The sequence below is a fragment of the Macaca nemestrina genome, chromosome 12 (assembly GCF_043159975.1).
Source record: "Macaca nemestrina isolate mMacNem1 chromosome 12, mMacNem.hap1, whole genome shotgun sequence".
NCBI classification, from domain to species: Eukaryota; Metazoa; Chordata; class Mammalia; order Primates; family Cercopithecidae; genus Macaca; species Macaca nemestrina.
Window position 1 is genome coordinate 133,325,084 of NC_092136.1, and position 21,762 is coordinate 133,346,845.

A 21,762-nucleotide genomic window follows, 5' to 3' on the forward strand; every position below is an offset into this window, starting at 1 on the left:
GGGATGATGACTTCAAGAGTAATCTATACTTATCTAGGGTTCTGCCTTCTGCAAAGTACCTTCACGCACGTTATCAGCTCTTCTCATGTTAACCCCATGAGGTACACAGAGCACACATACTGTTCTCATTCTCTAAATGAAAGGGCTCTGATCCGCTGAGTTGGAGAGACCTGCTTATGTGAATATTGCTATCAGTGCCCAAACCAGAATGCAGCTGCCTGCTCCCAGTCTGGGATTTCCTGCCTCACACCACGCTGTCTGTCTCTACAAAAGGAGAGCCCAGGTGTGAAGGCAACTTGAGGATAAAATACTACCGCAGGAAGAGGGATTATTACTACAAAATTCAGATCCAAATGTATTTAACCCCTTCTAGCACAGGCATGCAATGTCCTGAAGATTCGCACCCTGGTCATCTCAGGTACGGAAGTACCCTAGAGCTGGCATGGACAGCAGAGATGGAGCCAAATCTCTTGTTTCACTGTAAAGAACTGAACGTCCTCCTTTCCTGCCCAAGTCCACAGAGCTCGTTATGACGGAGCCAAGACCAGACCCCAGCCTACCTTCTTATACTCATTGGAAAGTTATGTAAGTGCCACTGCTTAGGTTCAGCAAAGGCAAAATCAATAGATTGTAATGTATTTGGCCAGAATTCATTGCTGCATTGATAGTAATAATGGATAAAAATAATCCAGATGATGCTGATTGTCTGAGGGGAAAATGAAAGCTACAGCCTTTGGAAATGGGGGACCTAATACAGGGAATGCTGAGGCTGCTGCCTCCTCCTTCTCCCATGTGGAAGGGTCTGATGAGGCACATTTCCTGCCAGGAACTGGCAGAGAGCTACTGAGCAGAGAATTGTCAGGGGTGGGCCCACACAACACCCCTTCTTCAGCTCCAGCCTTAGCTGCAAGCTCTCATCCCTGTTCCTCCAACTCTGGGTCTATTCCCCGGAGAGAAGTCATGAAGGACTGTGGGTTCTGCTACCTGTAGGACACAACTTTGTTTTTTTAAAGCCCGTTGGTGCCTAATGTATAAAGCAGAAATCGCACTCCACACCCACCCCTGCTCCCATGCTCCCTGCAGTGTGTCCACACCAGCACTTCCCCAACTCTACAAGTCCTGCCGCATGAGCTCCTCAGACGAGGTTGCTGCCACCTGTTCCCAGGAGTCTCTGGGTGAGCAGTGCCCGAGGAAATGATGCCATCACTTGCTTATAAGCAAGAGCCTTTTTCCGTACCAAGGACACCCCTTCACTGGCAGAGGAACCCTGCTATGTCTTAGGAACTATAGCTGGAGAGAAGATGTGTAGAAATGGAACCACGGCCAAGAGAAAGAAAGATAAATGGAGAAAATGCTAGGGGGTTGGCTTTGTTTAGCCTTAAAAATCTAGAGAGAGGAAGGAAGGGAGGAAAACACCAAACAACAATTTTCCCAATAAAACCCACATAATTAGAAAGAAGTCTATCACAAGCATTCGATAAACATGGTTGACCTGTTGTTTCCTCCGATTCACAGCCCCTCCCCCACAAGAGGAAACTGAAAATGTACAGCAAATAGCACTTCAATCAAGTCCTTTTTGACTACTATAATGAGACGATTAGTTGAATTTATTTCTGTGGCTGTCTTATACAAGTGTCAGAAACTCAGCTTCTGAGCTTCACGAAATAGCACGCATCATGGAAATATGGGTTTGGTGGGCTTAAGAAAGGCTACGACTCACACAGCTGCTGCAACCAGGCACCTCCTTAGTTTCCAATCCAGCCTCTCCTTGTGGAGTCGCTATTTCACAAAACGACCCCCATGCAGCTCTGGGGCTTACGTCCCTAGAGTTGCAAGAGCACCCTCAACCCAAAATACCTGTGCTGGAGACGCCGGCGATGTTGCTGGGCTCGCTGATCAGATCCTGCATGACGGCCAGAACCCGGAACTCGTACCACGTGTCCTACAGCACCAGGGACAATACCCAGTCAGCCGAGGGACCTGAGATGACCACTATCCCCACAAACACTCATCCTGCACACAGCCTTGCAAAGGGCAGGGTGCCCAAAGCACGAGAGGACTGCTAAGCGTCTAATGCTAAGTGATGGTAGCACTGGCCAATTGCTGTGGTGTAAACACTCTTACAACGGCTGACTTCAAGCTACGAATGTGAGGTCACCAAAAGCGCTGGGAAGAGATATGTACAACAGGCTCTCCAGGGCCACTGGGAGCCCACTCCAGCAACCACTATTAATAAATAAGTGTCCAGGAAGGAAGACAGAAAGATAGATGAGATTGTATCTTACGAAACCAGCTGCTTCCTCTCCCCAGCTAGATATCCAAGTTTAACAGGGCTACTGGAAAAACGGATAATGCACTTTCCTCCAGGGACTCTAAATTATTGGAGATGGGGTCCTTCCTTGGACAAACCTAGAAGAGAATTCTTCTTGGAATTTCTCTGCCCATCCCAGGTTAGGCTTAGCAAGGGGCTGGGGTCAGTGCTCTGATTATGCCTGCTGGCCTCTCAGCCTGCCCTGCCCAGTTTGTGGCGGTGCTGAGGCCCTCAATAGAACACAGGTCCCTGCTGCCCCGGAGCTGGCCCCAAGCCTGTGGATCATGATCTGAGGAGTCCAGGCCTTGGTAGCGAGTCTGGGAGAACCCAGGACCAGTGGTGAGGAGGTACAGTATGTGACTGGCCTCACACACCCAAAGTTGGTCACTCAAAGCTTCCAGTGCCTCTGGAGTCTTGTCACTTCCAGGATTTGGGAAGCAGCAGCAAGGAAGAGCAAGGCCCTCACCTGTGACAGATCCTTGGCAAAGAACTCTCCATCAGTGCCGGGGATGGCATCGTCCAGCATCTCCCAGCGCTCCCCGACGCGGAACTCCATGATGTAGCGGTCGATGGGAAAGCTGTGGTTGGCAGGCGGAAGCCAGGACAGGAGCACACCCTGCTGAGTCCGATTGGCTATGAGGCACCTCGGTGGGGTGACCAGCACCAGGGGTTCTGGAGTTGTAATAGGGAATGCTGCGGCAGGGGAGGGAGAAGAACCATAGCGCATCAGCAAGGCCCAGGGCGGCTGCCACACTCCCACATTCCCGTGCACACGTCAGGGCCCAGAGGGAAGCAGAGTCAGGGCCTGGGGGCCCAGGGCTTCAGGGTTCTGTCTTCAGAGTACGTCTAAAGAGCATACATGAAGGAATCGTGTACTGCGAAAGGGAAGAGAAATGGGAACTATGGAGAAGGAGGAATAATTAAATGTTATCAAAGTATCTCCTGTGCTCTTCCAGGGAGCTAGGGATATCTTCTTTCTCACAGCACAGCAGTCGCTCCTTCCATTCCCTTCTTGGCCGGGGCTTGGGGTCAACATGAGGCCCCACAGAGGTGCCAAGGACTGGAGGTGAGCATCCCAGACTGCTGTCTACCTTGGCGGAAGCTCAGGAGCGAATTCTGGGAAAGGGGCTGGAGTCGGGCCACCCACACCACCTAGGAAAAGCCTGTTCACAGCGGCCCTTTCTCTGGCTCCAGAGCAGAGCAAACACAACTGTTGCCAGGCAAGGAGGAGTATGAGACTGCCTCCAGGAAGGTGACTGGGAAGACTCCACAGTGGGAGGCAGCCACATGCCTACCGCCCAGTGAGGCTGGGGCCAAAGGCAAGAACCAGCAGGCGCTGTCAAGGAGGGAGGATGCCCAATCTCCCCTGAAAGCCACAGAAGTGGCAAACACGTGGCCTGACAAGGAAAGAGAAAATTCTAAGTGTCTTTCTTCCATCTGAAAAAGCAACAGGAACTCGGCCAACAGCACTCTGATGTGGGGCCAGCAAACCCCACAGAGGCCACAACAAATCCTCACGGGGAGATCAGACAGCATGGCTCCGTGGAACACTCAGCAAGGTACCCGGCACGCAGGAAACCAACTGCTAGCTGCCTGGGCCACTGCCCCCACCACCTCTACAACCCCGGCTCCCAACATCCCACCCGGGCCCTCACCTAAAGTGTTCACAGTGACCACCTCACTGAAGGCGCTGGTTCCCAGCTTGTTCTGGGCCAGGACGCTGAACTGGTACGCTGTCTCAGGCTCTAGGGTATCCACCAGCAACCAGCTGGGTCCTGGCGGCACTGGCAAGGACAGCCAGTCATGGGGCCCAAACTGTGCCCGCTTCATCCTGGCCAAAAGAGAGAGACAGGATAGGGGACGAGGGGCGGGGTGGGTTACACTGGAGAGAAGAGGGTGCATGCAGGGTGCTCAGGGAGAAGGAACTGGTGGGCCTGGCGTTCCCAGGTTCAAGGGCAAGAAGAGGGCATGGCCCAGAGTGGATGACCTGCCCAGCTTTGACTGTGCCAATCCTCCTGATGCCGGGTGACCAACCGCAGCTGGCACCTTTTCTACCAAAGGGGCCTTTAGGTGCAAGTCATGCTCAGCACACTGGTCCAATTGATTACCAGCTGCACTAGCAGAATCCCACCCTGGTCAAAACCCTAAGAACAAGCTCTGCCTGGGGACAGTAAGGACACTGGGGTGTGGGGAGAAGCAGTTCAACAGTGGTGGAATGAGGGAAGGAGCCCGGGGGACCTGGCTGCACACACCCCCAGGGACAGCCAAAGTAGGGCCTCGGGTAACCCACAGGGCTCATTCATCTAATCAGACTTGAGTCATCTGAGATGTCCGGGGTATAAGACCACAATGACCAGGGGTTTCCCCACAGTGGGGCCAGGATCCCTAAGGCCATAAGGGTTGGAAGTCACATCAGGAAGGTCACACTATGCATGGAGAGTAGGAAGACAGGGCCGAGGGTGTTCCCTTGTTCCACAAGCTCCCAACTCCCAGCAAAGCCGGTGGGCTATGGGTGCAGTGCCGCCACGTCACCACAAGGAGGAGACATGGTCCTGTGGGACTGGCCCTCTCCTTGCAGCCCTGAGCTGTAACCTGGTGGGTGCCCTCCAGGACCCGCTCCCAGGCTCCTGGCTCACTAACCCAGGAGGGTGAACTGAGGCAGCAGAAAGCAGAACAAAAAGAAGCCGGCGCCAAACGTCGGAGTCAGTACACAGAGTTAGAGGCAGGCAGAAAGAAAGGAGACATCCCCACCTCGGCCCCGCCCTTCCCTGCCCCAGGCAACAAAGCAGCGGAGCCACGTGTGGAAAAGCAGTGCAGACGAACAGCAGCGTGGAGCAGCGCCGCAGGCAGCAGGGGAGCCCCAGTCCACGCCTGAGCCCCCCGTCGGATGTCCAGACCTCCCACCCAGGCATCTCCAATGACAGCTTGGCCACACCAAATGTCCCACCCTGGCCACCAAGGCACTGAGCAGCACCAGTCTCGCAGCAGCCACCGGGCAGGCTGGTTAGGGCCCCCACGCTGCTGCGGGAGGAACAGAGTAAAGGGATAGGAGGTGAGCTGCTGCAACTCCCATCATCTAGGTGCAGTTCTCCAACTCAGAATCAAGACACCCAGGACACTGTCTGAGAAGTAGCCACCGAACCACCGTGATGGGAGACAGGGCGGGTTCCCCTCTCAACTTCCCCTGCTGCTGAGAAGTGGATAAAGGGGTCTCCCTGAACCCCCTGAGCTGCCTCTGGCACCTGCCTTTTCCTCCTCCCCAGGCTCGAGTTAGCTTGGCTGGAGAGACACGTGCAGGTGAGACAGGTCTAAAAGAAGGCACTGAGGGGCTCACCCTCCTAGCTCAAGGCTGTCACACCCGGGGCAGGGTAGGTGGCTGCCACTCTTGACTCAGACAGGAGTGTGGGGAGGGGCAGCCCTGGGGGGATGGGAGGAGTCAGCCAGGCTTCTGTCTCCTCCCCTCCTGTGCCTCCTGCCCTCACCCCGCTTGGCACATTTTTGAGATCTCTCTCTACCGTAAGGTTTGCGCAAAGATCTCAAATCACTGCATCTGGCTAAACTGACAACAGAGGAATGAAAACAATCGAGAAACACATGGTCCTAGGGAGAAAATGCAGGGGCTGACCCCAAGGCCGGGAAGTGAGCATCACCTCTCCACACCAGTTTCTGTGGCCACTGGGGAAGAGACAGAATAAAAACCAGACCACAGGAGGTGGGGAGGGTGAACACGTACAAAACATAGTGAGAAAGAACCAGTAAGACCTGGTATTTGCCAGCACAACAGAGGATTACAATCAACAATAATGTATCATACATTCTTCAATCACTATGAGTATAACTGGATTGTTGGAACACAGAGGACAAATGTTTGAGGGGTGGATACCCCTTTACCTCGATGCGATTATTACACATTGCCTGCCTGTATCAAAATATCTCATGTACCCCATACCTATAAATATATGTACCATGTACCCACAAAAACTACAAATACAAAAATACAACAAAAAATTTAAGCTCTAAAAACTAGACTCTACACTTAAGGCTGGGCAATTTCACAAAGCCCTTGAAGGGCAGAAGTCTCTTCCAGGCTCCAGAGGAATCCAGAGGAATCCAGAGGAATCCAGAGGATGAAGCAGGACACAAAATGAGGCAGTAGATGAGCAGGGAGAAGGCACAGAGAGGCCCAGACCCCTCAGGCCACAGGGACACAGCCATGCCCAGAGTCCCTTCAGACCCCTCCCGTCACCCTCAAGGACCTCATCACTGTCTCAACCCACCTCACTCTATGCAGGGCCAGGAACTGCAGCCTTCTCCTACCTCCCCCCACCCAGGATGGCCTGCAGGCAGATGTGGGAGGGGAGAAGCAGAGAGCAAAGCATGCCGGGGTGACTCACAGAGGTCCGTACCAAACTGAGAATGTCTGCTCGTAGCCTCCATCATAGCCTGGTTCCCAGGACACGTTGGCAGTTGTCATGGAGACCTGGACCCGGACACTGCCCGGGGCATGGGGGCTGGTGCCTGGAGATCAAGTGGAGACCTCTCAGACTGAAAAGAACTCAGCCATGTGGCTAGGTGCCCACCGTCTCGCTGTGGGGAACCTGAGAGGCTGAAGCGCATGGCAGCGGAGCGCAATATTGCAAGTGAAGGGATAGGGGCAACGGGGTGCTCTTAGGTGCTGACTCCCCTGACCCTACTGGTTAGTGGGGTTGGAGCAGGAAGTCTGTCCCACTGTGCGGTCTAGTCCAACTAGGAGATCACATAGCATCAGGAATGGGTCCAGTAGAAACCAGAGCCCTCCTCGTCCTGGCCCAAATCGTGTGCTTCTCTGGTAAGCACAGAAACACTCCTAAGGTCGCAGGCACAGCCACAGAGTCCCCTCCTGTTAAGGTTCTCTGGCCTCAGGAGACACCCCAATGCCGGCGTGTGGGCAGCACAGCACAGCAGTCAGGAGCCTCATCCTGGCTTCAATTCCCGGATCCACTACTTCTTAACCATGTGACACCGGAGAAAGCGTTCGGGTCACGCCAACCTCTGCTTCGAGGAACATACACTAGGGAAAGCTCAGCTCGCACCTCCCGAGTTGTGAAGGACGAGCTGTGCAGACCACTTAGAACGGAACCTAAAACTGGTGGTAAAGGCTCAAAAGGCGTTGCCTGTGACTGTGATTGTAGCCATCAGGACCCAGGACAGGCTGAGAGGGTCCAGGCGAAGGTCCTGGGACACGCGCCTTGGGCAATCAGAAACAGGAACGCCCAGACACAGAACACCAGCAACCTCCTCCTGCCCAGCCTCCGCACGCCAGGCCTGGCCTGCAGGTCTCAGCTCTGCCCTCATCTGAGATGCTGCACAGTCCCCGTCTCCCTCATTCCAGTCCTCCAGCTTTCCCTAAGGCCCTTAAAGGCTCTGCAGTCCCTTCCAGCCACACAGCCACCTCTTTCCCAGGTAGGCTGCTGTGGACATCAGGCCTGTCCCCAAAAAGACCTCCCCGAGGACAGGAGCCATGCTGCCCTTCCCTGACAGAGCCCACAGGGGCAAAGGTTGCAGGTGCTAGACTCGGGGCTCAGGGCTGGACGGACTTAGGAAGGATGCCCAAAGAGTACGGTGGCCACCAGGGGATGCCCCCAGCGTCCAGCACCCCACCCCCAGCCAGCCTGTTCTGGCCCCACTGCCCTGTCAGACACGTACCGATGACGGTGAGGTGGGTGCTGGCAGTGATGCTCGTGACCACGTTGGTGGCAACACATTCCCACTCCCCGTGGTCCTCCTTACTCAGGGCACGGAACTGCAGGCTCCCACTGGGCAGGGCACTGTGCTTGCTTCTGCTGGGCTTCCCTACCTTGGTGAACAAGGGGCAGGGAAGAGGGCAGGAACAGAAATGGGGGTGAGGAGAGAAGCCCGAAGTGGATGGGAAGGACGCGCCTGAGACCCCAGCCCACCCATGCTGCCCCTCCTCCTGAGTGCCTGCTGCTCTTCAGGGTCAGCTCACTGCTCGGCATCCAGCCTGGTCAGGGCAGGCCCAGAATAGAACTGCTCGCTGTGTCCTCACACCTCCCCGCAGCCCCAGGAGCTCCAGGGCCCAGCTACCTTTCTCCACGTGATGACAGGAAAGGGGTCCCCCGCGGCCGCGCAGGGGATAAGCAGCTCCCGGCCGGCCTCCTGCCTGTACTCCCAGCCTGGTAGCACCGTGAAATAGGGGGGGTCCTGGGGAGGAAAGCACAGGCACCCTCATGAGGCCGGGGATCCAGGGGCCCAGCTCATGGAGGCGGTCACAGCCCCAGGACCTCACCTTCAGGACAAGCCTCGCAGGGGCAGACTGGCCCATGGTCCCCAGGGTGTTGTAAGGCACACAGGTGTAAGTGCCAAGAGCCTCCTCTGTGGCCTCCTCAATTCGAATGGAGCCATCCTCCATCAGGGTCCAACCCAGGTTCTGCCAGACACAGATGATAGAGCAGGGAACGCTGGTCAGAGACTCCATGCTCCATCCCAGGCTGGGTCCCAGCTGGGCCAGGCAGCACGTGGGATGGCATGCAGCTCCAGCCTGGGGTGGGCGGTACCCACAGACCCCCAGAGACCAGAGACCCCTACGGAAGCAGCTCTCTGTTTGCCCAGGGCTTTTGGAAGGGGCGGTGAGTCCTGACAGAAATCCACAGCCCAAGGTGGCATCACAGTACTGGGGGGAGCCCTCACTCCATCCCCCAACACGCATCTCTCTAGCACCTTCTCGACCTGCAGGGGGCGGCCGTCCTTGTTCCACTTGACCACGGTGGCTGGTGGTTCTGCATCCACAGGGCAGCGGATGTAGCCATGGATCCCCACGGGCACATAAATTACAGGGGGCATGTTGAGGACACGGGCTGGGTCTGCACAGAGGAAGCACAGGTGGGAAAGCAGACAGACACAGGGAAGAAAGGTGAGAATCCAGGCCGGAGGCAGCCCATGCACCAGCCCAGGTACTCGGAACTTCGGTTCTGAATGTCTGGAGGCACTCAAAGGCACGTCTGAGCCTGCTCCCATCCTCAGTGCCCATCATGCTTCTGCCATGGACCTCACCCACTGAATGAGGTCTCTCAGTGCCCATTTCCCCCAGTTCCTAGACCCCGAGCCTCAAAGCCAGCATTTGCCCACACCCTTTCCCAACAGCTCCTTATCCCAAAGTCTTCTGAGCAACAAGCAGTACCTCCTCTCTACATCCTAAGCCAAAAGAAGAACACTATCATAGGCTTAACCACAAAGGGGATATTTTTCCTCCCCATTCTGCTGGTTGTCCAGCCTTCCTTAGATTCAGTTTCCCCATCTGATTCTGCAGTTGAAATGCAGAATCAGGCCAGGTGCAGTGGCCCACACCTGTAATCTCAACACTTTTGGAGGCAGGGGTGGGAGGACTGCTTGAGGCTAGGAATTTAAGACCAGCCTGGGCAATTTAGTGAGACTCCAACTCTACCAAAAAAAAAATTTGAATTATCTGGGCATGGTGGCACACACCTGTGGTCCCAGCTACTCTGGAAGTTGAGGCAGGGGGATCACTTGAGCCCAAGAGTTTGAGGCTGCAGTAAGCCGTGATGGCACCACTGCACTCCAACTTTGATGACAGAGCAAGACCCTGGCTCTTGGAGGAGCAAGAAGAACCTCACACCTCTTGTGATGCAGGCTGAGTCACCTCCTCTCAGTACTCCCCTATTTCCCCTGAGGGCTACGGAGGAGAAGGATCCAGAACTAGGAAGGCAGTGAGGATGAATGAGCTGGTATCTTTTAAGCATTTTGAGCTCTTCAGAGAACAGCATTACATAAATACCAGGCCGAGTTATATATTTAGACATAGCTTCCTACTTTTGTATGGTAGAGTTTTTTTTTTTTTTCTCCAAGGTTTTCAAAGGGTTTATGAATGGGAAATACTCTCAACACTGCTTTTTAGCAGAAATAAAAATCCTTGTCTCACCCACCTGTAAATCTCAACCCCCTGGATTTTCTTTGAAGACAGGAAGGAGGTGAAAAAGGACAAGGGGGAGTGGGTGGTGACGCTGGCGCTGGGGAGAGACAGGGAAAACCAAAACATGTCTCCAGAAAGACAGATGGCCTATGGCTTCGAGGAGGGGCCTTCATCCTGGCCAGCTCGTCTTCCAAAGGCCACCTCCTGTTGGCTCCTCCTGCCCCACCATGGCCACCTCCGTGCCAGGTGGCACAGCCTGCGTCCAGCACAGAGGGACAGGGCGCACCTTTGTGGTGGACGGGTCTCTCCTTCCTGCAGTTCTTGCCCACCCCAGCACAGCTTGGGCACATCCTAAGTCACGTATGAATAACTTCTCGACTCGCTTTTTCCCGCTGCAGGTCTGGGGAGCGAGATCTGTTGTCCTGGGCCTCACGGCTCTCTAAAGCTTGGGCCTGGGGATACAGCACACCAAAAGTCCTTTAAGTGGCTGACGGCAGAAGCAGAGAGGCGATGCACTCCATAGAGAGGAAAGGGTGAGACTGCAAGGTTAGGGGTCCAACGGGGCTCAGCAGGCGCAGCCAATAGTGGAACGTCCACATCCAGCTCTGGGCAGCAGTCGGACCAGCTCCACCTCCAGGGCCACCAGCCATTCTCCACTTGTCCTCAGCTCATACACTGACCCCAGTCTCATCTCCAGACTGTTACACTTCTCACCCCTGCCACTCCCTGTCACTGGGTGTGAGCAATCCGCCCACACCAGCCGGCAAATGAGGGAGAGTCTGTTGTCTACAGCAACAATGCCAGCCTTTGTTGCCTGAGTGACAGGGCCATCCACAAATCAAAAGGAGGACATTACTCCTCATTACTCATCCTTCTCTGTCTCAGGGCTCAGCTTGCCAGGGGGCGGGAAAGCAACTGGCTGCTCAGTATTAAAGATCAGCAAGCTGAATGGTGGTACTTGCACAAAAGCCCTCGAACATCTGGGTGAGGAGCAGCTCATTCATCTGGATCTCCAGCCACCCAAGAGGAGAGGCCGCAGAAGCCAGAGTGAGTGGGCATAGGAGCTGCAGCACATCACCCCCGACATAGACACGGTGTGGAAAGGCAGGGAGTAAGGCTAGGAGAAACCTAACCCTGCGTGGACCTGGGCTATGCTCCGTAAGACACCTGAGAAAAGAGCATCAGAGAGCAATTGGTTCTGGCCACAGAGGTGCAGGCCAGCCTTCAGCCCGAGGAACGCCATTCAGAAGGAACTGCTCGAAGGTGTCTTCCTGAGTGCAGCCTGCACTGAGCTGATGAGATGCACTGGTTGAACAGCGACGCCTGGCCAACGAAGTAGGAGCTGGTCCACCCCGACTGGCCAGGGCCTCGGCCTCGTCTCCAGCCGTCCCTCCTTTTTCCCTCATTCGTTCCTCCACCCACATACCCCCAAATGATGCTTGGTCTTTTCTACCCTCCAGCCTACAGTCTGGCTAACACCAGAACCTTCTGGAAGCCCCACCACCCAGGCTCCTCCACACCCCTACTCACACTGCACCGTCAGGTACGCTGAGGCGGAGGGGGAGCGCCCCAGGCTGTTGCTGGGCACACAGGTGTACTTCCCGGCATCCTCCGGCTTCACCCGGAAGATGATCAGGGTCCCATCGATTAGGATGCGCACCCTCAGCTTCAGGTCACTGCAAAGCGGCACGGGGACAGGGGTTTGGGTGAGCAGAAGGGGGTCTTGCCACAGACACACAGTCACCATCACTGCCCCAGATGTGGCATGGAGACCCCATGCCCCTGGCATCCCCAGGGCCCCTCCATGCAGACCCTGGCCTTGGCATGTGAGACACACGAACCAGATCGCCCACCTCCCCCAGCTCCAGGAGCCGTGGGCAGCCTGCCCATGCAATTTCTGCTCAGGGGCCCTGCCCGTGGGGACCAGGGTGGCGACCTCATTGAAAAGCCAGAGCAGGGCGCTCACTTCTGAAAGTAGACGTTCTCGTCCTGCCAGTACCAGGTGTAGGTGAGGTTGCCCGGATACGCCTCTGCCCGGCAGGTGAGCAGAGCATCCTGGGAGATGTTGACGGTGATGTTCTCAGGAGGGGAGACGATGAAAGGGGGCCCTGGGGAGAGCAGGGAACAAACCTCACCTTGCCTGATCAGGGATGGCAGCAGCACCCAGGCCTCCTGGGAGCCCTCAGTGCCTCAGTAAGGGGTGTCCTGAACCCTGCAATGGGGGCGGCTGTCATGGAGACGCTTCCAGATGCTGTCTGTGCTCAGGCATCCTGTCCACTGCCCCTGCCCCTGCACCTAGCTCCCCAGACCAGCCGCCACACACACCCCTTTCCTGCCCGCCTTCTCCCAGCAGAGCCCAAGCCAGAGATGCAGCAGGGAGAAAGGCAACTCTTTTCAAATCTAGAGCAAGGAATACTCCAGTCTCAAGGAGTCAGGGCCGTATGCTGCTCCCCAATCAGAAATCAAGAGGGCAGCTGGGGGTGCAGGGGCTGAGGAGTAAGCAGAGGGTGAAAGTCCAACAGTCCTGGTGCTGGCTGCACAGAGAGGGCAGCTGTGGCCAAGTCTCCCCTGAGAGGGAACAGCTTCCATCCAGGCTGCTGAGGGACCTCTGGCCCTGGCTGCTGCTCGACACTCATAGGCAGGAGGAGCATGCAGCCGCCACCAACCCCCCAACCCCAGAGTTCCTCCAGGAGGCAGGGCTGGGGAGGCTAAGCAGGGGGCCGAGCTCAGCACAGGGTGGAGACCCCCCCGACCTGGACGCTGCCCCATCCTGCTCAGTTCCTGGCCCCTCTTGGGGGACTCTGAGGCTCCAGGCAGGGCAGACTGGCATCTCCCTGTGCTGACTATACAGACCCCAGCTCTGCCAAACGCCCACTGTGTTATTTAAACGTCTGGGGCTTGGATTGAGTTTCTATCTTTATTTATTGATGCCGTCACTAATGGATAGACGACCCGAGGGAGGTCTCCTCTCCCAGGGAGGCGGAGATATGGTAGAGATGCTATCTGAACAGAAGGAGAAACCAGAAACCCACACAGCAGGGGCCTCTCTGCCACGCCATGTGGTGCCCGGCCACGGCCTGTGGGCCTGGCCCTCTCCCAGGCAGCCAGTGCGGGAGCTCTGACCAGGATAGCAGGCGGCACACAGGGGCCCCACACAGGTCCTCATGGCCACCTGCACCTCCACCTAGCCCCAGATGAGCCCTGGGAAAATGCCCTTCGTAGCTCAGCCAGGCTGGACATCCCCGCACGCGTCCGGGAGTGGAGAGGCGGAGGAAATGGCTCCTACCTTGGACAAGCAGGTGGGTGGTGTGGACAGCCTCCCCCTGAATGCTATACGCTCGACAGGTGTAGGCACCTCTGTCCTCCCGACTGACCGATGTCACTGTCAGGCTGCCATCACTCACCTGGGGCCAGAAACAGATGGAGCTCAGCACCCACGCTCGCACCCACCGCTGCTACCCTCCAACAGGGAGATGCAGTCAGAGATGCTAAGGTGGAGATGACCGCAGGGACACATGCATCTGGGGGACACGAAGGGCAGATGCCCCCTTGCCCACCTCCCGCCAGTGACACAGAGACGCCTGCAGTTGAGCCAGGCCATGGCTTTCCAGCCTCCTCTGTGCTTGTGCACGTAGCATCAGGGGTCAGCTGCAGTGGGAGGCTGCCCTGGAAAACAGACTTCAGCGGCCCCAACCTAGAACCACACTCACCTGGTATTTCCCATTAGCACCGAGGAGTGTCCCCTCCTTGAGCCAGGTGACAATGGGCTTGGGGTTCCCAAAAGCTGTGCAGGTCATGGTGATACTACCACCCTCCTTGGCCTCGATGTACTGGGGGGGTGTTTCTGTAAAGGTGGGAGGGGCTGCAAAGGAGACCACAAAGGTGAAGGACACGCCATCAGCCAAGTCACTGCCCTGCAACAACAGTGCCTGCCCCACACATCACCCTCACTGCAGCTCTGCGGAACGCAAGGACAAAGGAAGGAAGGTGGGGATGGGCAAAACGTTCTGCGAACCACCATTACTGGCAGGGAGACGTGCATCCAAACTCAGTCTGGTGGGATCCAAATTCTGCACTGTAGCTTATTCCCAGTTCACCGCTGTTTACTGAGCATCTACTCCAGGGTGGCCCTTCAAACACTGTCTGCTCCCAGCTCCTCAGGCTTTCCTACCATCCTTCAGTCTTTCCCTTTATGATGATCCATGACACTCAGGAGCTTCTACTTCTTGAATCCCAGCTCAGCCAGGCCCCCCATTTCCAGGACACTTGCCGTCTGAGCCCCACCAAGGCCTAACACAGATGCAGGCCAAGGCTATGCGGAGCCACATTTTCCCAGATTCTGCTGAGAAAATCATTCTGCTTCCTCCCTCTCTGGCTTCCACGGGTGAAGGTGGACAGCCCACCCAAAGGCCACTCCCTTCTTCATTTTCCTCTGATTATGCCAGGTCATCTTCCCCCCTGCGTTGGAGATTTGATTAAAACTCCATCCTGTTTGGATAATCGGCTTTTAACAGACTCAGTCCCATTTGCCTGAGCTGCTTGTAGAAGCAATCCGGTCAATCTTAACCCCTTGGACTATCAGTTCCACAGTCTTCTGAGATGGCAAGGAGGCCCCCAGTTCTGAACTCCGGCCCTGAGGCCCACAGCACTAGGCTGGCGCAGGTCAAGCTGAGCTCATCTCAAGGTACGTGAAGCTCAGAACCCAAGTTCAAGCACTAGCCTGCCACTTCTGGTAGCCTTGACAAGTTACTTGGCCTCTCTGGGTCTTACCTAAATACCTAAATCCCCCACCCTCCAGAAATGATGTGAGGAATAAACATGTAAAAAGGAGCTTGTAAAATGTACAAATTGCCAGTAACACCGCCATCACTATCATCTCTTCCGGAGCCGCTGAGACACTCACGGGAAGCTTTGGGAGGAGTCGCTCCTCCCCACACAGCCCTGCCCCGAGAACTAGTCACGGTGCTATAGGATCTGGTCCTGCCTGTAGCACCAGCCTCCTCTCCCTCCCAGCGCACTCTAACCACACTGGCTGTCTTTGTCTTCCTCAAATGCGCCAAGAACTTCTGACCTCAGGCCCTTTGCACGTGCGGCTCTACCTGCCCAGAACTACGTACCTGGATCTCCCTCCTTTGGTTCATGCAAGTCTTTGCTAAAATGCTGCCTGACCTGGGCAGCCCATCCCATCTCAGATGGCACTTCCAGCATTCTCTGCTCCCTGGTGCTGTTTCATTTCCTTCAAAGCACATGTCACTTACAAGTCTCTGTCTCTCTCTCTCTGTGTGTTTACCTGTTTCTTACCTGTCCCCTTTATTAGGATGGTGGCTCCTTAAGGGCAGCCCCGTTTTGCATATAGGTCACCACATGCCCAGCTTTTAGCATAGTTCCTGGATGTAGTAGCCAAGGGCTCAGCAAACATTTGTCGAATGAATGAAAGAATGAAACAAACAAATGAGTGGTGTTCACACATGCACAGACCTACAGGCCAGCACCAGTGCAAACACAAAACACTTCTTAAGAGCAAGACCATAGTTACACCACTTTCATCTCCCATCTCCGAAGCCTGCAGCTCAGTGCAAGCACATCAGGGGCACACAGGGGGTGGCCACTGAATGAATGCAGGAGCACGCGTTATCACAAGCAAAAACATGCGCCTCGCACGTCCCTGCACACATCATCACATGCAAAAACATACGCCTCGCACGTCCTCGCACACGTCACCACATGCAAAAACATACGCCTCGCACGTCCTCGCACACGTCACCACATGCAAAAACATACGCCTCGCACGTCCTCGCACACGTCACCACATGCAATAACATTCGCCTCTCACGTCCTCGCACACATCACCACATGCAAAAACATACGCCTCGCACGTCCTCGCACATGTAATCACAAGCAAAAACATACGCCTCGCACGTCCTCGCACGTCACATGCAAAAACATGCGCCTCGCACGTCCTCGCACACGTCACCACATGCAAAAACATACGCCTCGCACGTCCTCGCACACGTCATCACATGCAAAAACATACGCCTCGCACATCCTCGCACACGTCACCACATGCAAAAACATACGCCTTGCACGTCCTCGCACACGTCACAAGCAAAAACATACGCCTCGCACGTCCTCGCACACGTCACCACATGCAAAAACATACGCCTCGCACGTCCTCGCACGTCCTCACATGCAAAAACATACGCCTCGCACGTCCTCGCACACGTCACCACATGCAATATTTTACGCCTCGCACGTCCTCAAAAAAATCAATTCTTATCCAGTGCCTAAGAATATACTAAAAATAATGGCAAAAAGTCAAAGTCCTTGTAAAGGGGTCCTGGGATCCTCACTTGCAGGCCTCTTCCCACTGAGAGTGTGTGTCCATCTCCGACACAGCCTCTCCCTGCCCAGCCTGCCCCTTGAAATACAGTTAACACAGACACTGCCTCTATTACGCCTGGTGCCAAGCTTAAAAGAAAAGATAATAAATTAAATTTACATCCTGAAGTGACAAATTACTTACTAACTACATAATTACTTTATTATTTAGGTGCTAATCAGGAAAGTACGTTGAACAATTTCTAGTTTTCAGGAAAATAATGGTTTGACTCTCAATTATTTACTGAATTAGATGTTAGCTTGCCAGCTGCATTTCCAGGCTTAATTCTTTTTTACAAGTGCCCTGTAATTAATAGTGCAGGTTAGTAATAGGCTGCCCTCTCCTCCACGTAATTCACCAACCTAAAGGAAGGCTTGGCTCAGGCTTTTGGGGTATTTTATATGTGATAAAGAAATAATTGGGTCTGTTTCCACCCAACTGGTCTTCAAAGAAAACACAGAAGGAAAATGAGACAATTTGTAATTCTAATTGTTCACTGGCCTTTCATTTAACAAAGGTGATCCCTGTCAGAAAACGCCTGACATTAAACATTCTAGTTTTAAAGCAACGGAATGCTGGTGCTTGGATTCCTTCCTTCAATAACGGAACTATTTATGCTGGAAGGAGCCTCGAACTTGGGAAGAAGAGAAAGGCAGAAGAGGAGAAAGGAGATCTCTCACCTCGGAAGGGTTGGTTCTGTTCTGCCCGTGTGCAGGTAGGTGCCTTGATTATGGAAAAGCATCGTTTATCGCCAGCCCTGGTTCTCAAGCCTGGAGCAGATGGTGCACCATCCCCAGCTTTCCCGCCCAGCACTTCCCTATGAGCAGCCTACCCGCGTTCCCTGAATGAGCCGCTCTTCCTGCTCTGGGCTTCCGAGCACGCTTGTCTCCTCTGCCTGGAGGACCCTACCCCACTTTCCACCTGCACATGACGACCTTCCCTCCCTAGCCAGGTCTCTGAAGACAGGCCATTTCTTCAGAGAAGCTCTCCCTCCTTTGTGCTCCCAAAGCCATATTGCAGTAATCTCTGGATGTGACAGTCTCTTGAAGTCTCCTCAAGACCCAGGACAGGGTCATGCCTCCTGCTGTATTCCCAGAGCCTGCCACAGAGTGCACGTCCAAAACTATGTTTCGAATAGATAATTGTTGGTAGATTCGCAGAACTACCAAAGTCCTCTACACCTTCCGGCCTGATATCCCTGCTACTAGATTTTCATCTGACTTTGTTTGTTTCCTCTTGAGAAGGAGGATGGCCAGCATCTCACACATAATTACCCACATGTAATTAACACTCCAGACACTGTGCAAGATCCAGCATTTCACTTAGTCCTCACAACAACCCTGCAAATCGTAGTCACTGCTTTTGTCACTGAGGAGCCGGAAGTCCGACAGGTTAAGTAACCTTGCCCAGAGCACACAGCTAGCACACAGTGGGTCTATGAAATGAACCTCATCTTTTAAAGGTCTTGCTCCATGCTTATTCCACTCAAAGCAATTATGAATTCCCAAAGAACCCACTCCCACTCATGCAAACTAACACAGATACGCTCTAGAACATAAAATTGAAGTGAGATTCTACTTTCCAGTCATACACACGTCCACTGAATGCCTGGTGTCTCAGATTCCTGAAATGAACACTGCCAACCAGGATATGCAAAAGAACGGAGGCAATGCCCCAAGATGGTTTCACCCCACCATTCAGAACAGAGCACAGGAGAGAAGGGAAGCAATGTGGGGACCCTCAGCCTGGTGTTCATCGAGGCAAGATTTTAGCAGCAGATTTGCCTTTCTAATTACACTTTGCTTGGGTTCCTATTCTTTGCTCACGCAACAGCTGGCACCAAAAGGGGGTGACTCAAAAGTTTGGCAGGTGGTCGGAACAATCCCCCCAAAGATTTCAAATATGCTTCAATCAGTCTCTTGGGACTGATTGACAGGAGCCAGCCACCTCCCACAAGGAGGGCTGGGCTAGGCAGGCTGGACGCACACCAGCCTAGGGCCACAAGCTTTAAGGTTTCTTTCCCCAAAGCCAGTGATCTTGCTAAAACATAACATACTCTGTTCTTCCAGGACCCCAGACAAGTTCTCAGGCCCAAAAGGAATACAGGTCTGCCCCAGCCCCCCTAGGCAGGGCAGACAGAGCCATCCTTCAGGGCAGATCAATACTGAGAGAAGCTTCCTAGCCAGGAACATCAATTTCTCTATTCTAACCACAGCATCTACGGTCTCAATGACCGTAAGCTGTATGTGGCACACCCAAGCACCCACGCTGTTGAAGCCTCAATAACTAGTACAGTATCTGCAACACAACGATGGCTAGATACAAATTTTGTCATCAATGGAATAATGAAGGATATATTACTAATTTTTTGGCCAAAAAACGAAAGGAAACGTTTTTTAAAACCCGCTCCCCTCCCACCACGGGGACCACTTCTTCATCTTTTCTCCGTGGTTCCAGTCTTCTAGCTCCTCCAGAGGACCTCCTTCCAGGGACACAAAGAGGAGACTCTCCCTCCAGGGAGACCCCGAGGACCCAGCCCCTAGTGCTGTCACTGCCGGGGACTCAGGCCCCCGTCTAGCCCAACTCCCGGAGCTCAGCAAGGTCTTGGGGCTTCCTTGCCCTTACCCAGACCCTTGAAAAGCATCTTCTCCAGCACAAGTCATTTAACCTGAGTTGTAAGTAACTGATGCCCATTAAAACTGTGACTCTTCCCAGGATGCTTGCATTTTACTACCTGGTAAACCCCACACAAGCAGGGACTGTTTGTCAGTGTTTCTCTATCGTCAGCTGCAGAGCTGGACACACACTATACCCTTGGTACATACTAATCAAATGTGGTTAAAGAGAACCAAAATATCAATCTAAAAAGAAAGACTAACTCTGAGACCTCAGGAATTCCACCAGAATTGGAGTAGCAGGGTCTTCCCAAGGCTGAGAAATAATCCCAGCAGTGACCAATTTTGCCACCTTAAAGCTTCAGCCCTCTGATTTGAAGCAGCAGCTTCCCACGTCCCTCTAAGGACTCTGACAGCACCGCATGTGCAGGGAGCTGCTGCTCCAGGGCACCTGCACTGCCTGCAGAGGTTTCGGGAAGATAGCAGAGGGACACTGCAGGAGCAAGCTGATGTCTCATGGAACCACAGCAACAAGGAGAGGGCCATGGGGTGGGGTGCGGTTGGGAGAAGGGCTTCCCCTGGGGCAGGCCCTCGGGGCAGTCCTCCAGGCCCACCCCAGAAACAAGCCTCAGGCACCACTGATGGTGAGGTGGACCCACCCCGGAAGGAGCCCTCACTCACCGTTGATGGTGAGGTGGACCCACCCCGGAAGGAGCCCTCACTCACCGTTGATGGTGAGGTGGACCCAGCTGCCGTTGTGGAAGGTGTCATACTGCTGGTCCAGCATGAGCACTTTGCACTCGTACCAGCCCTGGTCCTCAGAGCGAACTTGTTCCAGCCGCAGAGATGCCTTATCATGAAGACTGGCCCGGCCTGGGGGAATAGAGCAGACAAAAAGCCCCACAGGCCATCAGGGAAGGCCAGCAGCTCCCCACCCTCTGCCCCAGCTAAAGACAGGGGACCCCTCACAATCTTCATAGCATTCCCTATGGCAGGGCCCCAGAACAACAGCTGGACCCACCTCCAGCAGCAGGTGGCAAAGGAAAGGGCCTAGCACCTTGGCCACAGAGCCACTCTCCCGCCCCAGCTGGCCCTGCCCCAGCCTGTAAGGCAACTCAATGCACTTGGCACTGAGAGCAGCCTCAGTTCCTTAGAATACTCTCATTCTTTTGGAGGTCTCCTGGGACAAAAGTAAGTCATGATGGATACAGAGATGAGAAGAGATGAAAGAGACAGAAAGAGAGAATGAAAAAGTGCCAACAGAAGAGGATGGGTGGGGGGTCTCCAGCGCACCCGGGAGCACCTCCATTCAGTTGAGCAGTATGCCTATCCCAGTAGGGTTCCCAGGACTGGCTCACCCAGCTTCCCTCTCTAGAGCAGAGGGAAGGCAGGCTGGGGACCAGGATGCTAGGGTCCCCTCCCGGTCCTGCTGTCAGTGCCAGAGAGACTACGTATCCTTCCAAAGCCCAGTGACCCCAGGAGATGAGGGTGGCAGGGCCCAGAAGCCTGAGAACAAGGAATGGGTTGACCCTCAGAGCAAACATCCTGGAGGCACCCTTCCTCAGCTCCAATCCCCCAGCCCAGTAGGAAGCCATCTGTGTCTCACATGCGGCAATGAGGAGGCCAGAGGTGCAGAGGCCCCTTCCATGACGCCGGCAGGGGGAAGCAGCCCTCAAGGTCAGCCCCCCACCTCCCCCACTCTTAGCTCACCCCTCACCCCAGCCAATATCACAGCACCTCTGCTCTCCTCCTTGTCCTGACGCTGGCAATCTGCCTAAAAACTAGACTCTCAAAGCCATCCCTGGCCAAAAAGAGAGCATGAGACATAGGCACAGGAGCGAAAGAGACAGGGACGGAAGCATTCTGAGAAAGGCAGGGCAGACCTCAGAAGCCACCAGCAAAGATGAAAGTGAAGGCAGTGCCCTGCCTGCTTCCTCCCTTCCTTTCAACCCCAACACGCTCGCTCAATGACACGCACACGCACGCACACACACACCCACGCCCTCCTCTCCCGCAGGCTGGGGGGCAGGCAGTGGCAGTGAGTCATGAGGCCTTTGGTGGCAGGAGTAACTGCCAAGCAGGACACAGGAGGAGGAGAGGACAGCATGACAGAGGAAGCAGAGACCAGGCACCCGCAAATGGTGGGGGGCCGAAGATTCATCCATACATTCAGGATGGGAAGGAGCCCCGACTTCAGAGCCAAGAGGGAAGGGGTGGGTGCAGCCAAGCAGGGAAGCCACGCTGGCCCAGGGCTGCCTGACTCAGCTTCCTGTCCACTCCATCCCCTCTCCCACCCAGGCCTCTCCAGCTTCCCCTATGGCTCCCAGCCCTCTCCACACCCTAGGCGGGTTTTTAGGCTGTTTAGAAGGGCTTTACCCTGCATCACCTCCACTTCCCTCTCCTCCCACCGCTTAATTAGAACCTACCAGAGGACAAAGGATGGGAGGAACCAGGCAGAGACGGGGAAACTGAGATAAAGAGTGGTCAGGAAAAGGCAGGGGCCAGAGGGGAACCATGGAGGAGCTGACTC

At 54.7% G+C, this 21,762-nt stretch overlaps 1 protein-coding gene across 11 annotated transcripts in view; it reads right to left on the bottom strand.

Moving 5' to 3' along the window:
• Positions 1 to 21,762, bottom strand: part of LOC105476160 (immunoglobulin superfamily member 9B) — a 65,957-nt gene that overhangs the window by 32,988 nt on the left and 11,207 nt on the right. For 9 of the 11 annotated variants that reach the window (XR_011611202.1, XR_011611204.1, XR_011611203.1 and 6 more), the window contains exons 3-15: positions 19,959 to 20,105; positions 13,949 to 14,100; positions 13,525 to 13,642; positions 12,205 to 12,346; positions 11,769 to 11,914; positions 9,029 to 9,171; positions 8,598 to 8,738; positions 8,396 to 8,512; positions 7,997 to 8,147; positions 6,706 to 6,829; positions 3,967 to 4,142; positions 2,778 to 3,004; positions 1,858 to 1,942 (exon numbers count right to left, since the gene is read on the bottom strand). Coding sequence is in view for 6 of the 11 variants with exons in the window: in XM_011731825.3 (XP_011730127.1) it covers positions 1,858 to 1,942; positions 2,778 to 3,004; positions 3,967 to 4,142; positions 6,706 to 6,829; positions 7,997 to 8,147; positions 8,396 to 8,512; positions 8,598 to 8,738; positions 9,029 to 9,171; positions 11,769 to 11,914; positions 12,205 to 12,346; positions 13,525 to 13,642; positions 13,949 to 14,100; positions 19,959 to 20,105 (1,869 nt within the window). In the remaining 5 variants the exon portion in view is untranslated. Of the gene's footprint in view, positions 1 to 1,857; positions 1,943 to 2,777; positions 3,005 to 3,966; positions 4,143 to 6,705; positions 6,830 to 7,996; positions 8,148 to 8,395; positions 8,513 to 8,597; positions 8,739 to 9,028; positions 9,172 to 11,768; positions 11,915 to 12,204; positions 12,347 to 13,524; positions 13,643 to 13,948; positions 14,101 to 19,913; positions 20,106 to 21,762 lie in introns of those variants that run through there. The other 2 variants (XM_011731826.3, XM_071075858.1) reach the window with 2 other exon arrangements.